Source organism: Scyliorhinus canicula, chromosome 7 (genome assembly GCF_902713615.1).
Source record: "Scyliorhinus canicula chromosome 7, sScyCan1.1, whole genome shotgun sequence".
NCBI lineage: Eukaryota > Metazoa > Chordata > Chondrichthyes > Carcharhiniformes > Scyliorhinidae > Scyliorhinus > Scyliorhinus canicula.
The window spans coordinates 119,022,706-119,043,818 of record NC_052152.1 but is presented as its reverse complement, the minus strand read 5'-3'; the positions used below and the strand labels follow the sequence as shown (position 1 = coordinate 119,043,818).

The following is a 21,113-nucleotide window of genomic DNA, read 5'->3' as shown; positions in this document are numbered from 1 at the left end:
GCACAGTCTGATTTGAGGGTGTGTGTACAGTCTGGTTTGAGGGTGTGTGTACAGTCTGGTTTGAGGGTGTGTACAGTCTGGTTTGAGGGTGTGTGTACAGTCTGGTTTGAGGGTGTGTGCAGTCTGGTTTGAGGGTGTGTGTACAGTCTGGTTTGAGGGTGTGTACAGTCTGGTTTGAGGGTGTGTGTACAGTCTGGTTTGAGGGTGTGTACAGTCTGGTTTGAGGGTGTGTGTACAGTCTGGTTTGAGGGTGTGTACAGTCTGGTTTGAGGGTGTGTACTGTTTGGTTTGAGGGTGTGTGTACAGTCTGATTTGAGGGTGTGTGTACAGTCTGATTTGAGGGTGTGTGTACAGTCTGGTTTGAGGGTGTGTACAGTCTGGTTTGAGGGTGTGTGTACAGTCTGGTTTGAGGGTGTGTACAGTCTGATTTGAGGGTGTGTGTATAGTCTGGTTTGAGGGTGTGTACAGTCTGGTTTGAGGGTGTGTGTACAGTCTGATTTGAGGGTGCGTGTACAGTCTGGTTTGAGGGTGTGTACTGTTTGGTTTGAGGGTGTGTGTACAGGCTGGTTTGATGGTGTGTACAGGCTGGTTTGAGGGTGTGTGTACAGTCTGATTTGAGGGTGTGTGCACAGTCTGGTTTGAGGGTGTGTACTGTTTGGTTTGAGGGTGTGTACAGTCTGATTTGAGGGTGTGTGTACAGTCTGGTTTGAAGGTGTGTACTGTTTGGTTTGAGGGTGTGTGTACAGGCTGGTTTGAGGGTGTGTGTACAGGTTGGTTTGAGGGTGTGTACTGTTTGGTTTGAGGGTGTGTACAGTCTGGTTTGATGGTGTGTACAGGCTGGTTTGAGGGTGTGTGTACAGTCTGATTTGAGGGTGTGTGCACAGTCTGGTTTGAGGGTGTGTACTGTCTGGTTTGAGGGTGTGTGTACAGTCTGGTTTGAGGGTGTGTGCACAGTCTGGTTTGAGGGTGTGTGCACAGTCTGGTTTGAGGGTGTGTGTACAGTCTGATTTGAGGGTGTGTGTACAGTCTGGTTTGAGGGTGTGTGTACAGTCTGGTTTGAGGGTGTGTGTACAGTCTGATTTGAGGGTGTGTACTGTTTGGTTTGAGGTTGTGTGTACAGGCTGGTTTGAGGGTGTGTACAGTCTGGTTTGAGGGTGTGTGTACAGTCTGGTTTGAGGGTGTGTGTACAGTCTGGTTTGAGGGTGTGTGCACAGTCTGGTTTGAGGGTGTGTGCACAGTCTGGTTTGAGGGTGTGTGTACAGTCTGATTTGAGGGTGTGTGTACAGTCTGGTTTGAGGGTGTGTGTACAGTCTGATTTGAGGGTGTGTACTGTTTGGTTTGAGGGTGTGTGTACAGGCTGGTTTGAGGGTGTGTACAGTCTGGTTTGAGGGTGTGTGTACAGTCTGGTTTGAGGGTGTGTGTACAGTCTGGTTTGAGGGTGTGTGCACAGTCTGGTTTGAGGGTGTGTGCACAGTCTGGTTTGAGGGTGTGTGTACAGTCTGATTTGAGGGTGTGTGTACAGTCTGGTTTGAGGGTGTGTGTACAGTCTGGTTTGAGGGTGTGTGTACTGTTTGGTTTGAGGGTGTGTGTACAGTCTGATTTGAGGGTGTGTGTACAGTGTGATTTGAGGGTGTGTGTACAGTCTGATTTGAGGGTGTGTGTACAGTCTGGTTTGAGGGTGTGTGTACAGTGTGATTTGAGGGTGTGTGTACAGTGTGATTTGAGGGTGTGTGTACAGTCTGATTTGAGGGTGTGTGTACAGTCTGGTTTGAGGGTGTGTGTACAGTCTGGTTTGAGGGTGTGTGTACAGTCTGATTTGAGGGTGTGTGTACAGTCTGGTTTGAGGGTGTGTGTACAGTCTGGTTTGAGGGTGTGTGTACTGTTTGGTTTGAGGGTGTGTGTACAGTCTGATTTGAGGGTGTGTGTACAGTGTGATTTGAGGGTGTGTGTACAGTCTGATTTGAGGGTGTGTGTACAGTCTGGTTTGAGGGTGTGTGTACAGTGTGATTTGAGGGTGTGTGTACAGTGTGATTTGAGGGTGTGTGTACAGTCTGATTTGAGGGTGTGTGTACAGTCTGGTTTGAGGGTGTGTGTACAGTCTGGTTTGAGGGTGTGTGTACAGTCTGATTTGAAGGTGTGTGTACAGTCTGATTTGAGGGTGTGTGTACAGTCTGGTTTGAGGGTGTGTGTACAGTCTGGTTTGAGGGTGTGTGTACAGTCTGATTTGAGGGTGTGTGTACAGTTTGATGGCGGTGGTCCCTGACAGTAATGTGTGACACCTGATGTTTGAGCTTCAGCCTTCAGATGGGCAGAAGCAGCTGGGTGAAGCCGAAAGGGAAATCCCTTCCCGGCGTCACTGCCTGGGAGCAGGGGGGGGGGGGGGGGCTGACATTCATCTATAAAAGCGGCTGAGGCTGCAGGAGACAGGCAGAGAGCTGCAGAGGATCCCAGTCACCGTGTGAGTGCCACACTCCCAGCTCCACACACACCGCCAGCTCCACACACACCACCAGCAGCATCGCCACCCACATGAAGTCGTTCCAGGGCAGGATTGCAGCCAGATGTGAGTGTTGGTATCGTTGAGCAGTGTGAGGATGGGCTGAGCCCCTTTTAGCAAGAGCACGCTGCCGGTCAGTACTGGGGGAGAGTTGCAGAGGGCAGGGACTGCTGTCAATAACACAGGAGATCTGGCAACACCTCCACTGTGAAGACCCCCGAGTAAGGGGAGGGAGGGAGTAATGTTTGGAAAAGTGATGTTCCTGTGCATAGAGGAAGGGTTAATGTAGGAGGACAGGTTAATGTTTGGGGAAGAGATGTCCCTGTTTTATGAGAGAGGGCAGGTTAATGCTTTGAGACCTATTATATCCATTGGTTGGAACCTGGTTTGACATCTCATCTGTAAAGTAGACGGGCAACAATGCGCTGAAATATTCACCCCCACTTTCTGAACTCTCAAAGTTTTGATTTAGGAGGAAGAGTTGCCCGTTGTTGCAGGAGCCGATGGGGTTACGGATTGTTGTGCAGAACCCTTCCTGCTTCTTCTGTTGCTCCGGAGGGATTCCCCGAGCCTGCCTTTCTTTACACTGTTGCTGGCTGTGTCCAGAATCTTCCGCATTTGCTTCACAATTAGCCACATTTGCAGTTTCTCATTGTGTTCTCGGTTTCGGGGGCTGGCTACATGGGCTACGTGCATGGGGGCTCCAGCTACTTTACAAATGAGACTTTGTGTGGGCACCATCCGCATGCTTCTAACTTGACCCAAGTCTTGTTTTGTATTGTAGCTGGGATGGCGGAGGGAGAGCTCAGTGCTGTCCTGTGTGAATTTAATGCAGTGATTGAGGATTTCACCTCCCCTCGAAACAAGAGACATTTCAGATATGACGAACACTTAAGATGCATGAAAAGGAGGAACAGCACGAGCATCAGTGATGGTGGCACCAGTGATTCAGACAGTGAGTATTGAACACTGAGGAGGGTGACTCGGATGTGGGGAGGGGAGAGGGGAGGGAGGGAGTCTATGCAGCAAGACCAGAATTGATACAACTGGCCATTGCATTGTGTATGATTAAATCGCCCAGGATTGGGTAGACCCTTGATTAAATACCAGTTTCCTTTCTCAGACTGGTGGTGTACATGGGATCACCAGATACCTGTAGACGAAAGAGGTGATCGAGTCCATCTGAATTCCGGGGCGGCACGGTGGCGCAGTGGTTAGCACTGCTGTCTCACAGCACCGTGGACACAGGTTTAATCCCGGCCCCGGGTCACTGACCGTCTGGAGTTTGCACATTCTCCCCGTGTCTGTGTGGGTCTCACCCCCACAACCCAAAAAGATGTGCAGGGTAGGTCAGTTGGCCACCGTAAATCGCCCCTTAACTGAAAAAGAAGAATTGGACACTCTAAATTTAAATAAAATCCACCTGAAGTCCCTGTGCACTCCAGTGCAGCATATGATTGTTTCTTAAATGATTCCAGGACTTGTGTCCTTCCCACTCCATGTAAAAGTCAGTTGCCTCCTGTCTTCATTCCAGGAGAAGCACTTCCCTAAAAATCTACTTTAAATTGATTTGATTTGTGTGTCCACATCCTCCAAATAACATGCTGGATTTATCTTTGCAACATCCTTGACTACATTCAAAATGTAGGGTCGCCTCTCTGACCATTTGAGAATTCTCCAGCCTTTCCTTATCAATCAAACTTGACACATGGTATAGATCTTTGTGCCTCTATTCTGCACTTCAGTGTTGCTGATCACTACCTTCTCCACCTCATATTCTTCTATTTGCCAGTTCAATATCCCTAGAACTGTCTTCCTCAAAAGGCAGTGGTGGCAGAGTCTTTGAAAGGCAGCGGGAGATAGATTCCTGATTAACTTTTTTAAAGTTTAAAGTATCCAATTTGTTTTCCAATTAAGGGGCAATTTAGTGTGGCAGATCCATCTACTCTGCACATCTTTGGGTTGTGGGGGTGAGACCCACACAGACATGGGGAGAATGTGCAAACTCCACACTGCTGGGGACGGGAATGAAGCCGGGTCCTCGGCGCTGTGAAGCAGCAGTGCTAACCACTGCACCTTCGTGCTGCCCCTAGATTCTTGATTAACAAGAGGGGATGAAAGGTTATCGGGGTGGGCAGGAATGTGGGGTTGAGTTTGCAATCAGATCAGCCATGATTTTATCGAATGGTAGACCAGAGGTCGAGGGGCTGAGTGGCCTAGTCTAGCTCCTAACTCACATGTTTGTAATTTTAGTTAATTGTTGCTCTGCATGGGCCTCCCCTCTGTCCACTGTTCACATCATATTTGATTTTCGACTCTATTGTATATGATTGCTGCATGCACAATGGAAACAAACCCCTTTGTAGTTACATGAACGAGGTTGTGGAGTTTTGAAATGTGCTGCAGCAACCAGTCTGCACTTCTCACCAGTTTCAGTTCTTTGATGTACATGTTCCACTCGCATTGCGTTACTTCTTGTCCTTTGTTTTATCATGACAGGTACAGATTCACTTCAGGGAAACAGTTTCAGCTTCAGTGATGAGAAGTTGAATAGTTCCACGCTCTCATCTTCCAAAGGTACTTACCGTTGCTTTCTCTTCTCACTTATCAGATGACCTTTATTATTCAAGCGTTAATTTCCTGAGTTTCTGCTGGAGCATGCATGCAAGCAATATTTGTCAAGAAAATACAGTATAACATTAGCGAATTGGTCAAAAAAGGGTTGGACCTGGGGAGGGAAGGAAGGAAGGACGGATGGAAAACAGACATAGATAGCGCTGCTGCTCACAGCACGGGCTTCCTTCGGGTGCTCCAATGCCCCTCCACAGTCCAAAGACATGCAGGTTAGGTGGATTAGCCATGATCAATTGCCTCTTGGTGTCCAAAAGGTTAGGCGTGGAAAAGATGGCAGCATGGGTCTAGGTAGGGTGCTCTTTCAGAGGGCCGGTGCAGACTTGATTGGCCAAATGGCCTCCTTCTGCACCGTAGGGGTTCTATGATTCTATAGTATTGCTTAGATGTATTTTCACACTACATACTCACCCCCATGCATTATTTGTTGCGATTGTGATTTGTCCTCCAGTTCTTTGTCTTCTAGAATTGTTTTTTTGACTCTTATGGGTGGTTGTACAGATTATGGGAGATCCTTCTCTCCAATGGCAGATGGCCAAGTAGATAGGGAGGGCAAAGCCAGAAGCATGGAGCTATAAGTAAAATGTTCAAATGACTCTGAATGTTTACACATTCTTGGCACATCAGGAGGTTGCCAACCTTGAAAAAAGCTCATGAATCTTAGCTTTGAGTCATACGGGATTGGAATTGTGCATGTCAGACCAGGTGTGGGGGACAAATTGGCTTTGCTAAAGAACATTGGCAAACCAATTGGACGTTTCATTACAATAAGTTGGCAGCTTTCATGGTCATTTTTATGGAGGTTTTGGCCCACAACGCTATCCGCTAATAAAAATATAAGGCAATTCATCGTATGAACAGGAGTGACTACCAGTGCCAAACTCAATAAAAAAAAAAGCTTCAAATGGTTCTATTTTTTTCACAGCAAAGCTTGGTGATACAAAGGAACTGGAAGACTTTATTGCTGATTTGGACAGAACATTAGAGAGTGAGTATTGTATTGTGTGAATGTGGTGTGTAGATGAATAGAAGCCTTGAATCTGCAGGCAACAAAACATCTTCCAGTTTAATAGCTGTGGTAGTGCCAAGCCACAGGCTTTGCACAGTTCTCCTCATGTTAACCTGACCCAAATGTTTAATAATAAGCTTCAAGCAAAATTCTTTCCCACCCAACCACTTACCCGACTGGAAAGAGATCATGAAATGAAAGAACATTCGTTCTATTTTGCGATCAGTTAGGTTATATTCACTGTGGGCTGTATCTGGACTACTAGTGAGACACTGCTTTCTGTTATACATAGACATAGAACAGTACAGCACAGAACAGGCCCTTCGGCCCTCAATGTTGTGCCGAGCAATGATCACCCTACTCAAACCCACGTATCCACCCCTATACCCATAACCCAACAACCCCCCCCCCCCTTAACCTTACTTTTTAGGACACTACGGGCAATTTAGCATGGCCAATCCACCTAACCCGCACATCTTTGGACTGTGGGAGGAAACCGGAGCACCCGGAGGAAACCCACGCACACACGGGGAGGACGTGCAGACTACACACAGACAGTGACCCAGCCGGGAATCGAACCTGGGACCCTGGAGCTGTGAAGCATTTATGCTAACCACCATGCTACCGTGCTGCTAATTTACTGGTACATTCCAGCCCAGCACATTGTTGCACTGGACAGTGTTTGTACGGTGCATGTGTGTGTATGTCCATAGTTTGTTTTCCATTTTGAACTCTTTAAACAAGTTCATCAAGATAGTAAAATCTGCTGCACGGAGAACCTTAAATTGAGCATGATATTATAGTGATTTTAAAATGTAGGAACAGCATATATGGCTAACATTTCTCATGAAAGCTGTGATCCCTGACTCTTTGCAATCCATTAATAAAATCAGAAGGTTTCTTTATATGATGCAAACAGACCATTCTACCCAACCTGTTCTTGCCAATGTTCATGCTGCACTCCAGCCACCTCCCATCTTTTCTCATCTAAATCGATCATTATATTGTGCAGGAGAACTTAAGTCAGTGAGTATAAGGCAGGCTAGAGTTGAGGAATTACTGATTCGAGATAAAAACTAAAAGACTGCAGAAGGTGACAATCCTCAAACGAAATCCGAAATTGCTGGAGACACTCACTGGGTAGATGGCGTCTGAGGAGTGAACACAAGTCAGTCCAAATTTCAGGTGCAGATCCATCCTCCGAACTAAGCATTTTCTTGATGGTTCCTGCTTGTCCTGTTTTCTGTTTTGTTAATGGCATCAGTTTGTGTGGAATTGTCCTCCTGTGAGATGAAGGTCTCCCTCCAGCTGGATGCTCAATGTATAGCTCATTCTCACTTTCTGTAAGCTCCATGGTAACAACCCATCTGTTCAGCGACTGCAACTTACAAATGCAGTGAAATTGTGAAGCAGACTAGCACATTCATCCCATTCATAACCATACATGATAATACATTATTAACACACTATCTGTAGGCAACAGGCTGGATGGACAATAATATCACCGTGTAACAATTTACTAATAATTCTTAATAATTCAACTTTTACATTGGGGATAAAAATATCCTTGTTTTCTATATGAATAAAATGATTATCTTTACCATTTGATGCAAAGAGGTAATGTTCTCTATGGCCTCTAGAACTGTGGGAACGACTCTTTGTCAGTATAATTCTAGATTGAACCATCAGCTTGGATGTGTCTGGAGCTTTGGAATATTAGGGCAAAGTTTGGCGATGGTTATGGATGTAATTACTGGGGGAGGATTGATATCAATCTGTAACCAAATGACAAACTGATTTAGTCATTCAGCATTTTATTGGGTACATATGTACAGGAAATATGCTGGTAATCTTGCTGTCATGGCTCACTGACAGCTGCTTTGTTTCTTTTGGCATTTGGATTCTTGTCTGTGGACTTGGGTAATGATGAATCTGATCTGTCAGGCTAAGCAAAGGGATTTAACAGTACAAATACCAGGCACCAGCTACCAGAATCATAATCACAGCTGGAGGGCGTTGTTCAGGCAGGTTGATCGATGCTGTCACCTCCTAAATATATTGGCAAATTGCGTTCTGAAGTTAATCATGCTGCTTTATATCACATTGTCTCAGGTATGTAAGAGGAAGGGGAAAACATGGAGCATGGCCTTGTTCAACCACATGAAGGAAATACACCAATTTCTACAATCTGCCGCCATTATGAAATGACCATCTCTTCACGTCAATGCTCGGGACAACTCTTTCTATCACTAAATAGATTTCAGAACAACTTCTATTTCAAATAAAGTTTAATACTTGCATGCTATATATTTTCACTAAAGTAAAGTTTAGAATCATCTAATTTGAGCAGTAGAGATATACTGTATGGTATGCATTTCTGTGGGATTGGGGATGTTGGTGTAGGGGAAGGTTGTAGGTTTCGGGGCTGATTTATAGGTTGGTAGCAGTGGCAATCAGGAGGGAATTTTTGCTATGGGTTGGGAGAGGAGGCTGGGCAAGGATCGGCATTTTGGGTGGAACAGCAATGAGGAAAGAAGGTAAGTATGGAGTTGGAAGGAGTGGGACCTGCTTTCCTTCAGTTGAGTGATGTAGTGGTTATCACTGCTGCCTCACAGCTCCAGGGACCTGGGTTCAATTCTGACCTCAGGTCACTGTTTGTATGGAGTTTGCACTTTCTCCCCATGTCTGCGTGGGATTCCTCCGGGTGCTCCGGTTTCCTCCCACAGTCCAAAGGTGTGCAGGTTAGATGGAATGGTCATGCTAAATTACCCTTAAGTGTCCAAACGTTAGGTGGGGCTAGGACGGGAGATTGGACCAAAATAGGGTGCTCTTTTGGAGGGTCGGTGCAGATTCGATGGGCTGAATGGCCTCATTCTGTACTGTAGGCATTCTATGATGCTCACCACTTTGGTTGCGGGCAATTCCTAGGCCTGGTTCCCCTGAATTCATGCTGTGATGGCATCAGCTGTCTCAGGCAATGCTTGAGAGGAAACCTTGGAGAGCGGGCCTCACCCAGATCTTAAGCCTTTTCAGATGCAAAGAAGAGGCCTAATTCTCTAGGAGTGGGTAAAGGGGTGTTTCTTGTTGATCCTTACTCAGTTTGGCAGATGGAAATGGACGGGCCTGCTTTCGGCCATCTTATTGGGCTTTACACTGAATATTGCCGAAAGAATGGGTGTTGCATGAACCAGTTTCTGGGCTGGTACCTCTGATAGCACAGCAAAATAAAAATGTGCCATTTTCCAGTCATAAATTCCAACTTTCGTGACGAATGATTGTTTCACATTGAAATATATTTTTTATAAATTGGAACATTTGCAGGAGTTAGAAGTCTGTGTATGTGTTCAGAAACTAGACTGGTAAGCCCAGTGCAAACTATTGTAAAATGGAATACATTCTGTTTATCAACCTTTATCTGTACTGTGCTTCCTCGCATCGATTTCCTGTACTGAACATTAAATAAAGTTCTAATTTTTTTGGTTTGATTAAAATGTTATTTTTCCCTATGCTTTCCACCGAGTGCCACATGAAGTGTCAGTAAAGTGAAACTGTTTATTATCAGCCTTGAAATCTGTGGTTAAACCGTTATGGTGGTGTGACAAGTATCAGGTTCCTGCAGCACTGAAGGGGGCTGTATGATCTATCAATACTGTCGCGTGTTCCTGCCTCGAGTTATTTTCAATTTTTCAAATTCAGTTAGGAGTATTTCCTGCCAGTCAAAGTCTATCAACATTCCTAACATCAGACATAACTGTGCCTGCCTTGTGTGGCAAAGGAAGGGATGATGTAGGAATAAGAAAATCATTCATTCAAACTATTTTTAGATACCAAAACATATCAAATTGCTTCCCAAATAATATTTTCTTAACTGAGCTGGACGAGAAACATATTTTCTGTTTTTTTTTATAAAAGCCAAAGTTTGAATGCTGTATGGACGTTTCGATGCCTCGTTATAAAACAAGACTTGCATTTCTATCCTGATCAGCGTTTCCCAAAGTGCTTCAGAATCATTGAAGTACATCTGTAAAGTAAAGTAAGTCAAGTCGGCCTAGTCCCATATGACCTTTGGGGTAGGGGGGGTAGGGGGGAGAGAGCTGCCGTTGGTGATTTAACCTGAGGATCACCACACCACAGGCGAGGGTCAAGGTTGAGAAGGTGGGGCCTTTGTGAATAACCTCAGCCGGTACAGTGATTGAACCCATTCTGTTGGCCTCGCTCTGCATCACAAACCAGCTGTCCAGCCAACTGAGCTAAACCGGCCCCTGTAAAGTAGTTACCGCTGTTTTGTCAGAAACATGGCAGTAAGGATTGAGTAAGGACTGCTTTTGACCCAATCCAACAACTTCATGATTGCTGATACTGATGGCCGTCTTTTAATTATTTTAAAAATGTATTTAAAAACCTCAAATTTCAGCTCACATTTTCTGACTTACTTGACAACATAGTCCAGTAGCATTACATAGAAAACAGGAGCAGGCGGAGGCCATTCAGCCCTTCGAGCCTGCATTGCCATTCATTATGATCATAGTTGATCATCCAACTCAGTACCTGTTCCCGCTAACAACCCCCCCCCCCTCGCAAAATCCTTTCATCCCTTTAGCCCCAAGTGCTATATGTAACTTCTTCTTGAAAACATACAGGGTGGAATTTTCCCAAAAAATGTTGGATGTTCCGTCACGACTCCCATCGCAATTCTCCCACACTTAGTCATTTTTTCTTGAGCCAACGGTGAAACCTGCTGAAAAAGTGATGTGTGGGACCTGAAGAGGCCAGCAAGTCCGGCGTCACAGAGATTGAGACGCTATTTTTAAAGGGCGCCCTGATCTCAAAGTGAGGGTGCAGTTCCCCCCCCCCCCCCCCCCCCCCCGACCGCTACCAACATTGCAAAGATCTGGGCTTCAGTGTACCCACCCCACCACCACCCTCACTGGCATCAACCCCCTCTTCCCCCATCCCTCCAAAGATAGTTGCTTTTGGGGCTCTCCCATTGGGTCTCCCGTCAGGCCCCACCCCTTTTTTGCAAGCAAGGACCCATCCACTTCATTTAGATGGGATCAGTCCCCCTAACCAATTGTCAGTACCAGATCCCCCCAGGCAAATTACACCCCACTATGGGGCATCAAATGCCCCCCACTTCATGCCACACTCCATCTTTAAAGCCCCTACTCACGGCCTCACCTTCCACCATGGTCCCGTCCCTTGGCAGTGCCCCCGGCACCCTGGAAGTGCCAAACTAACAGTGACGGGGAGCACTGTCCTGCCATGTCCCGAGCACCCGAGGGCTCCAATGGCCTCCGAACCCCCCAGCCGAGTCATCACATCATGTCTCTGGTGGTGGAGACCAGTAGTAATTCCCACTGGCTCAGTTGCACCGGTGGAGGGAGATAACATGGGAGCCGGGAGTAACTGGCTTTAAACTGACCAAGCATATTTAAATGCTAATCTGGTTCATGCTGGTCAGTTGCAGCGTGCTGGGAGCATTGCACTCTGTTCGGTGCCAGGCGCGAGCCCTGTTTAGGGGCTCTCCCATTATTCTCAGGGCATAGCGGGATGTGTGCTGTTATATTACCTTTGGTGGTAACATGTTGTTGTTCTTTGCTTTGTGATTCAGAATGGTCAGTTGAGTTGATGACAAAGAAACCATCAATCTTTAGATTGAATCAAAACTAATTTATTGGATAACGATTAATTAAATTAAGTTCACACACACCACTGAGCTACAACTAATAATAAAGTAATATTGAATCTGTGTGGCAGTAATCGATAATCTAGTTATTACAAATGATGTCTAAACTACTCCATGTGCTGTGATCAGTCTTTCTCCTTTGCTAACTCTTACTAACTACCCAGCATTCCCTGAGGTCTGATATTTATACTGGGAACTGGTGTTGCCCTCTGGTGTTTGAATTACACTGAGATGTAATAATTACCCCCTCACTGGCGTACCTATATGCATATCATTACATGTGCCAGGTGCAACATTGGTTGAAGATCTTGTCCACAATGTTTTGGCCAAAACTGCTTTCTGTGCTAACGAATTCCACAGGCTCACCACTCACTGGGTGAAGAAATCTCTCCTCCTCTCTGTCTAAAATGGTCCACCCCGAATCCTGATACTGTGACCCCTGGTTCTGAACTCCCCCACGTCCTCCCTGCATCTACTCTGTCTAGACTTGTTAGATTTTTATAGGTTTCTATCAGATCCCCCCTCATTCTTCTAAATTTCAGCGAATATAATCCGAAACAACTCAATCCTTCCTCAAACGTCTGTCCTGCCATCCCAGGAATCGGTCTGGTAAACCGTCACTGCATTCCTTTTATAGCAGAGAATTTCAGAGCCTGGGGTCTAGCCTTGCTGCTAACGGTGGCGTGCTGAAGATCAGCGATGTATATAAGAGGCTCGGATTAGAAAAGTGCAGAGATCTCAGGGTTCTAGGGCAGGAGGATCTTCTCAGTGAGTAGCTGAACTGCAGGGGCCAGGAAAATCAGAGCTTGATTTCTTTCCGAGGTAGCTAAGTCGACATTAAAGTAAGCTTTGGTTTATCTCTAATTTTTCCTAATGCTGGTTAATCCATTTTCAAGTGGTCTGATATTGTTTCCATTCTGAGAGGCAGCAGCTTCCTTGAGCTAAACTCCTGGATGAAACCAGTCATGTCAGGATTGTGCCATCTCAAAGAGGTATCTCTCCACCTGATTTCCCTCACCGTGTTTAGATTGGGCAAGATGATATCTTATGGGTTCTGGTACAATTGTGAGCAGAAAGGAAACACCTTGAGGTTAGGGAAGTCCTCCAGCATCATCCTCACTGGCTGTCCAGAGCAGTTTCTTTTAGGTGACTTAATGGTAGTCGTACTGCTGGGCAGAATATGTATCAAGAAATGTGGGGAGCTTGCAACAATGGCAACTGTGGGAAATTTCAATCTTCATTTGGACTGGGCAAATTATATCGGCAGAAGTGGTTTGGAGGGTAGGTTCATGGACTGCATTCAAGATCGTTCTGGACCTGAATCGTTGCCCCCCCACCCCACACCGGGCGTTGCCCCCCCCACCCCACCCCACCCCGGGCCCACCCCAACATCCCCCAACCCCCTCTAGGTGCAATCCTGGCCCACACTAACCCTTCCCCACCCCCCTCACTCGTGGACTGACCCCCCAACTCCCAGAACGAGTCCCATCTAGCTCCCTGAACTGAACCCCTCCCGAATTGATCCTCCTCTCGCCCTGCCTTCCTCCCGGACTGACTCCGCCACATGGGCTGACCCTCCTCCCGGACTGACCCCTCCCTCCTGGGCTGACGCCTCTGTCCTGGACTGTGCCCTATCCCCTCCCTCCTGGTCTAACCTCTCCCTCCCAGACTGAGTCCCCCTCCTCCGGGTCTGAGTCTCACCCCTCCTTCTCAGCCTATGACCCCCCCCCCCCCCCCCCCCAGACTGAAACCCCCTCCCTCCCGGACTGAGCCCACTCCCTCATGGACTGAGCCCCCACCCAACCACTGTGACCGACCCCCCCCCCCGCCCTCCCCCCCCCTCCCCCCCCCGCCACCCCCCACCCACAACCACAGGGACCGAACCACACACCCTACCCCACCACCACTGGGACTAAACTGCCCTTCCCTAACTTTTTAGCTGCTCCCTGTCAAGGTGCTTTTAAAGCTCCCCTTTACAGCGGGTGCTTCCGTAAGAAGGGGGAGTGATTTACCTCTCTGCGCACCAGTTACTCTACAATGATCATGCAGGACGTGCTTCGCTGCTCCTGTCTCACCCAGCCTGAGTGAGGAAGCTTTGGTGAGAGGGGGGCTTAGGAATGCCAGCACAGGTAAATCTGGTGAGAGCGACAATCCACTGGAGATTGCCACTCTGCACAAGTTACGGACCATCGCTGTTCCTTCACTGTCACCATGTCAAAATCCTGGAACTTCCTCCCTAACAGCACCTGCACCTCAGGGACTGCACGTGTTGCCTTACTGAATAGCAGGGCAGGCTGGAGGGGCTGAATGGCCTACTCTGGCTCCTGTTCTTATGATTTTATGTGCTCCGCGCCATTGATTCCCAGTACAGCTACTTAGAGCAAACTCAGGGGCCTTGAAGTACAGGGCCTGCTCCCGTCCTGCTTTGTGTGTAGGAATTTCACCATCATCTGCTAACAGGCTAATTGGAAGCCAGAAAAAAAGAGGATAAAGTTTCTCTTTTCTGTTTTCTGCTTCATTGCCTTCCTTGAAGAGAAGAATTGTCAAGAAATTAACAGTAGTATAAAGCAACGTTCAAGTGCTCAGATAACAGTTTCTGTCAGTCTGCGTACAAACATCTAGTATTTCTCCTGTTTTTGCATGGAATTCTTTAAGGATGTAGCCATGGCGAAAGTAACAGATGTGTGTTGAGGCTGGAATAGATCATCGAATCCATACAATGCAGAAGGAGGCCATTTGGCCCATCGAGTCTGCGCCGAATGGTTGATGAGGGCAGCCTCCTCCTCTTGGAATTCCCCAAGTTCCTCACACACTTCCCTCCTCCCTCGAAAATCAGGGAGGTGAATCGGAATCTCTCTGACGCTGATGTGAGACTCAGTGTCACTGAGTCAAGCTGACAGTAACTGGTAATGTAAGAGCTGAGACTTGTGGAGCCCATTGCCACTATAAACGTCGTCATTCACCGAAAACAAACCCTTGATAGGAAAGGTCCACGTCCACACTGGTGACCAGTACGATCCCTTACATGCTGACATCGGCTGTTCGGGTAAGCTGAGAGCAGGTACTTGCAAACTGCCATTTGTATTGGATCAGCTGACAGATCAGATCATATAGCTTTACATAATAGAAGACTTTTAATAGATTAAAAATAATCAAGTTGTTTTCCACTGCGTACTGTTTATGGCACAGGTTCCAGGCAAGCCTGATGCAGAATATACCGGAGCAACACTGAGCTGTTTAAAATCTGTTGCCAGATGCTTGGATTAGTTTAAGTACAAAGTGTGCCTTGAATACCCTTTGGGATGGGATTTTAAGTAAGTGGAACTTCTGAATATTGTGCTATTTTTGTTCGGGGTGAGTAAAATGGAATTGTGGGTAAAGAGGAATGTAAACAGGCAGTACTCTGTGTACGGAGTTTATGAGGCTTTCATTCATTTCTTTCTCATGTTGTTCAAAAACTCTTCACAGGAACGCTATTAATAAGAGGTTCATCTTGAAAACTTATTTCTGGTCTCCATGTTTCCACTCTTCACTAAGTGGCTGCAGGCAAAGAAAAGGCCATTCAGTCCCCCTCATCCAAGTGAACTCTGATTGAATCAGCCCAGCCTCAAACGGACTCCTTCACTCTCAATCTTGTAGTAATCTCTGTATATGTAAATACATGATTGGTTAATGTACAGTCAGATGATCACTAGATGGCAACACTAACAGGAACTGTATAAGCAGTTTCCCGCTCTTTCTAAGGTTAGTATGTGTGTGGTGCAGCTACAGTAGAGACATGACAGATCAGAGTGTAGTGCATTATCATAATTGTTAATTTAATTTAATCTTAGTTAATTGAAATGAAATGAAAATGAAAATCGCTTATTGTCACGAGTAGGCTTCAATGAAGTTACTGTGAAAAGCCCCTAGTCACCACATTCGGGGGCGCCTGTCCGGGGAGGCTGGTACTGCTTGGTCTGCTTTAAAAGCCAGCAATTTAGCCCAGTGAGCTAAACCAGATCAGTAATTGGCTAGCTGAAAGAAGACAGAGGGTGGTGGTTGATGGCAAATGTTCATCCTGGAGTTCAGTTACTAGTGGTGTACCGCAAGGATCTGTTTTGGGGCCACTGCTGTTTGTCATTTTTATAAATGACCTGGAAGAGGGTGTAGAAGGATGGGTTAGTAAATTTGCAGATGACACGAAGGTCGGTGGAGTTGTGGATAGTGCTGAAGGATGTTATAGGATACAGAGGGACATAGATAAGCTGCAGAGCTGGGCTGAGAGGTGGCAGATGGAGTTTAATGCGGAAAAGTGTGAGGTGGTTCACTTTGGAAGGAGTAACAGGAATGCAGAGTACTGGGCTAATGGCAAGATTCTTGGTAGTGTAGATGAACAGAGAGATCTCGGCATCCACACTGCCACACATCCCTGAAAGTTGCCACACAGGTTAATAGGGCTGTTAAGAAGGCATATGGTGTGCTAGCCTTTATAAGCAGGGGGATTGAGTTTCGGAACCACAAGGTCATGCTGCAGCTGTACATAACTCTGGTGCGGCCGCACCTGGAGTACTGCGTGCAGTTCTGGTCACCACATTATAGGAAGGATGTGGAAGCTTTGGAAAGGGTTCAGAAGAGATTTACTAGGATGTTGCCTGGTATGGAGGGAAGGTCTTACGAGGAAAGGCTCAGGGACTTGAGGTTGTTTTCGTTAGAGAGGAGAAGGCTGAGTGGTGACTTAATAGAGACATATAAGATAGTCAGAGGGTTAGATAGGGTGGACAGTGAGAGTCTTTTTCCTCGGATGGTGATGTCCAACACGAGGGGACATAGCTTTAAATTGAGGGGTGATAGCTATAGGACAGATGTCAGAGGCAGTTTCTTTACTCAGAGAGTAGTAGGGGTGTGGAACGCCCTGCCTGCAACAGTAGTAGACTCGCCAACTTTAAGGGCATTTAAGTGGTCACTGGATAGACATATGGATGAAAATGGAATAGTGTAGGTCAGATAGGCTTCAGATGGTTTCACAGGTCGGCGCAACATCGAGGGCCGAAGGGCCCGTACTGCGCTGTAGTGTTCTATGTTCTATGTTCTATGTAGTCAAAAGAATTAAAGTGAAAGAACTCACAAGTATATTATTTTATTACTCAATAAATAATTTGTCATTAACTGGAAGACTTTGACTGTTTTTCATCCAGTTAAATACAATTCGACAACACAAATGAGTATTATATATATTACATCTCTGTAATATAACAAATCTCAGACACATGCACAATTCCAAATTACTCAAAGATATTTGTACACTGTCCCTGAGAGTCAAAGGGGAGGGGGAGCAGATGTAACAGTTAATTTCAAAAAGCAGTTTGATTAAAAATGTGAAAAGGAATAACAAATGGGGAAGAGTAGGGACAGAGAGGTGAATTGGATCCATCTTTCAATGGGCCAGTACAGGCCAAATAGCCTCCTTCACATTCCATTAAAGTGTCGCTCTCTCTGTGTGATGAAGAATCTGCATCCTTGGCCATTGGATCCAATTAACTCCCCACCGCGACCTACTTTAATGACCTACCTTACTTTGACCGACTTTATACCTCCTCACTGACATTTGACATTGTGAAGAATGGGTCAGAGTTTTACGTCCATCAGGGGGGACGCACGCCTGGCCTGGAAAAGGCGCGAAATCACGCTTGTGCGACATTTCGATCGGTGGGAGCAAGCGGGAGTCAGTTCTGTGCATTCAAGGGAAAATTAAGGCCATTAATAAGGTAATTTAAGCAATTTTATGCTACTTGCGCGATATTCAGCTCGTCACATGGGCAGTACGAGTGGGCATTTCCTCACCCTAGGGTGGCATACATGTTCCCTGGAGCAGCAGCACTTTGTCGGTGCCAGTTCATTGCTGTGTGAGCACAAAGTTTCACCCTTACTTTCCGATCAACTGTTCAACTTGTGGGTTTCTCTGAGGATTGTATCATTGTGACTCCTCAATTGTCCCTCATTTGCACCGCTTCTAATAGGGATAGTGTATCCTGCAGGTGGGACCTCACCTGAAAAGGAAGCGAGAGGGAGAGGAGACCGGGTGAACACAGGCAGCGTCCCGCGGAGAGCTCGGTAGGAGGTGAGGAACAGGCTCAGTTGGTGCAGGACCAGCAAGAAGGCCAAGGCAGGAGGGTAGACCGTTGGTGGGCGTCACTGGCTGGGCCAGCATCTATTACCTATTTAAGACTTGGTAATTTGGTGCAGTGAGGTAAATCAGCAAAGGTAAGTGGAAAATCTAATTCTGCTGTTTTTCAGTTAAAAGTGCAGTGTGGAGCTTAGTGTCTGATTGGTTGAAGCTGCCCCCACCCTAATTGCTGAGAGGCAGTTATCTGTCAATCACCTGAGGCCTGTTGAGGCCTGTTTAGGGGCACATTGTATTATTCTCTTTGAAGGTAAGGTTTTTTTTTGAGTCATCGGTTAGCTGAGGTCTGTATAAAAGACAGACAGAGAGCGCACACAGTAAGCGAGCACTTTTCCAGGAGACACATCCGGAGTGAGACTCATACAGAGTGAGAGATTTAAACTTGGTAATTTGGTGCAGTGAGGTAATTCGCTGCAGAGTGTGAGAAGGTGCTTTTTAACCCTGGTAAGTGACTGGTAAGTAGTCTCTCTTTTTCTTTTCATTGTCTAATTTATTTATTTTTATTTTGAAATTCTAGTTGTTTAAGTTTACCAAGGGTTTAAGACATGGCAGGAGATCCCAGACCCGTGTCATGCTCCTCGTGTGCGATGTGGGAGCTCAGGGACACGTCCACTGTCCCTGGCTCCTTCACGTGCAAGAAGTGTGTTCAGTTGCAGCTCTTGTTAGACCGCTTGACGGCTCTGGAGCTGCGGATGGACTCACTTTGGAGCATCCACGATGCTGAGGAGGTCGTGGATAGCACGTTTAGCGAGTTGGTCACACCGCAGGTGAAGGTTACTGAGGGAGATAGAAAATGGGTGACCAAAAGAAAGAGCAAGAGTAGGAAGGCAGTGCAGGTGTCCCCTGCGGTCATCTCCCTGCAAAACAGATATACCGCTTTGGATACTGTTGAGGGAGATGGCTCACCAGGGGAAGGCAGCAGCAGCCAGGTTCATGGCACCGTGGCTGGCTCTGCTGCACAGCAGGGCAGGAAGAAAAATGGCAGGGCTATAGTGATAGGGGACTCGATCGTAAGGGGAATAGACAGGCGGTTCTGTGGACGCAATCGAGACTCCAGGATGGTATGTTGCCTCCCTGGTGCAAGGGTCAAGGATGTCTCGGAGCGGCTGCAGGACATTCTGGGGGGGGAGGGTGAACAGCCAGCTGTCGTGGTGCACATAGGCACCAACGATATAGGTAAAAAACGGGATGAGGTCCTACAAGCGGAATTCAGGGAGTTAGGAGTTAAACTAAAAAGTAGGACCTCAAAGGTAGTAATCTCAGGATTGCTACCAGTGCCACGAGCTAGTCAGAGTAGGAATGTCAGGATAGATAGGATGAATGCGTGGCTCGAGAGATGGTGCAAGAGGGAGGGATTCAAATTCCTGGGGCATTGGGACCGGTTCTGGGGGAGGTGGGACCAGTACAAACCGGACGGTCTGCACTTGGGCAGGACTGGAACCGATGTCCTAGGGGGGGTGTTTGCTAGAGCTGTTGGGGAGGGTTTAAACTAATGTGGCAGGGGGATGGGAACCAATGCTGGAAGTTGGAAGGTAGTAAAACAGGGACAGAAACAAAAGGAAGTAAGGGGAAAAGTGCAAGGCAGAGAAGACATAGTCAGAAATCCATAAGGGCGACAGTACAAGGTACAGTGACTGAGGGGAGCACAGTGAATAGGCCCAGTAATAACAAAAGGAATAAAACTGGAGATGTTAAGATTCAAAACAGAGGGAAAAAAACCAACATAAGTGTACTTTACCTGAATGCTCGTAGTATTCGGAATAAAGTAAATGAGTTGGTGGCACAAATCATCGTAAATGACTATGATTTAGTGGCCATTACTGAAACATGGTTAAAGGATGGTCACGACTGGGAGTTAAATATCCGAGGGTATCAAACTATTCGGAAGGACAGAGTGGATGGTAAGGGAGGTGGTGTTGCTCTGTTATTTAAGGATGACATCCGGGCAATAGTAAGGGATGACATCGGTGCTATGGAGGATAAGGTTGAATCCATTTGGGTGGAAATCAGGAATAGTAAGGCGAAAAAGTCACTGATAGGAGTAGTCTATCGGCCACCAAATAGTAACGATATGGTGGGGCAGGCAATAAACAAAGAAATAACTGATGCATGTAGAAATGGTACAGCAGTTATCATGGGGGATTTTAATCTACATGTCGATTGGTTTAACCAGGTCGGTCAAGGCAACCGTGAGGAGGAGTTTATAGAATGTATCCGCGATAGTTTCCTAGAACAGTATGTAATGGAACCTACGAGGGAACAAGCGGTCCTAGATCTTGTCCTGTGTAATGAGACAGGATTGATTCATGATCTCATAGTTAGGGATCCTCTCGGAAGGAGCGATCACAATATGGTGGAATTTAAAATACAGATGGAGGGTGAGAAAGTAAAATCAAATACTAGTGTTTTGTGTTTAAACAAAGGAGATTACAAGGGGATGAGAGAAGAACTAGCTAAGGTAGACTGGGAGCTAAGACTTTATGGTGGAACAGTTGAGGAACAGTGGAGAACCTTCCAAGCGATTTTTCACAGTGCTCAGCAAAGGTTTATACCAACAAAAAGGAAGGACGAAAGAAAGAGGGAAAATCGACCGTGGATATCTAAGGAAATAAGGGAGAGTATCAAATTGAAAGAAAAAGCATATAAAGTGGCAAAGATTGCTGGGAGATTAGAGGACTGGGAAATCTTTAGGGGGCAACAGAAAGCTACTAAAAAAGCTATAAAGAAGAGTAAGATAGAGTATGAGAGTAAACTTGCTCAGAATATAAAAACAGACAGTAAAAGTTTTTACAAATATATAAGACAAAAAAGAGTGGCTAAGGTAAATATTGGTCCTTTAGAGGATGAGAAGGGAGTTTTAATAATGGGAAATGAGGAAATGGCTGAGGAACTGAACAGGTTTTTTGGGTCGGTCTTCACAGTGGAAGACACAAATAACATGCCAGCGACTGATAGAAATGAGGCTATGACAGGTGAGGACCTTGAGAGGATTGTTATCACTAAGGAGGGAGTGATGGGCAAGCTAATGGGGCTAAAGGTAGACAAGTCTCCTGGCCCTGATGGAATGCATCCCAGAGTGCTAAAAGAGATGGCTAGGGAAATTGCAGATGCACTAGTGATAATTTAC

At 46.3% G+C, this 21,113-nt stretch overlaps 1 protein-coding gene across 1 annotated transcript; it reads left to right on the top strand.

Annotated features, from left to right (window-relative positions):
* Nucleotides 1-2,432: 2,432 nt before the first annotated feature.
* Nucleotides 2,433-9,628, top strand: rgcc (regulator of cell cycle). Its single transcript, XM_038802774.1, has 5 exons — nt 2,433-2,563; nt 3,282-3,452; nt 4,997-5,074; nt 6,054-6,116; nt 8,250-9,628. Exons 1-5 carry the CDS (start codon nt 2,530-2,532, stop codon nt 8,255-8,257), a joined length of 354 nt encoding a protein of 117 aa, XP_038658702.1. The 5' UTR covers nt 2,433-2,529; the 3' UTR covers nt 8,258-9,628.
* The last annotated feature ends 11,485 nt before the right edge of the window (nt 9,629-21,113 follow it).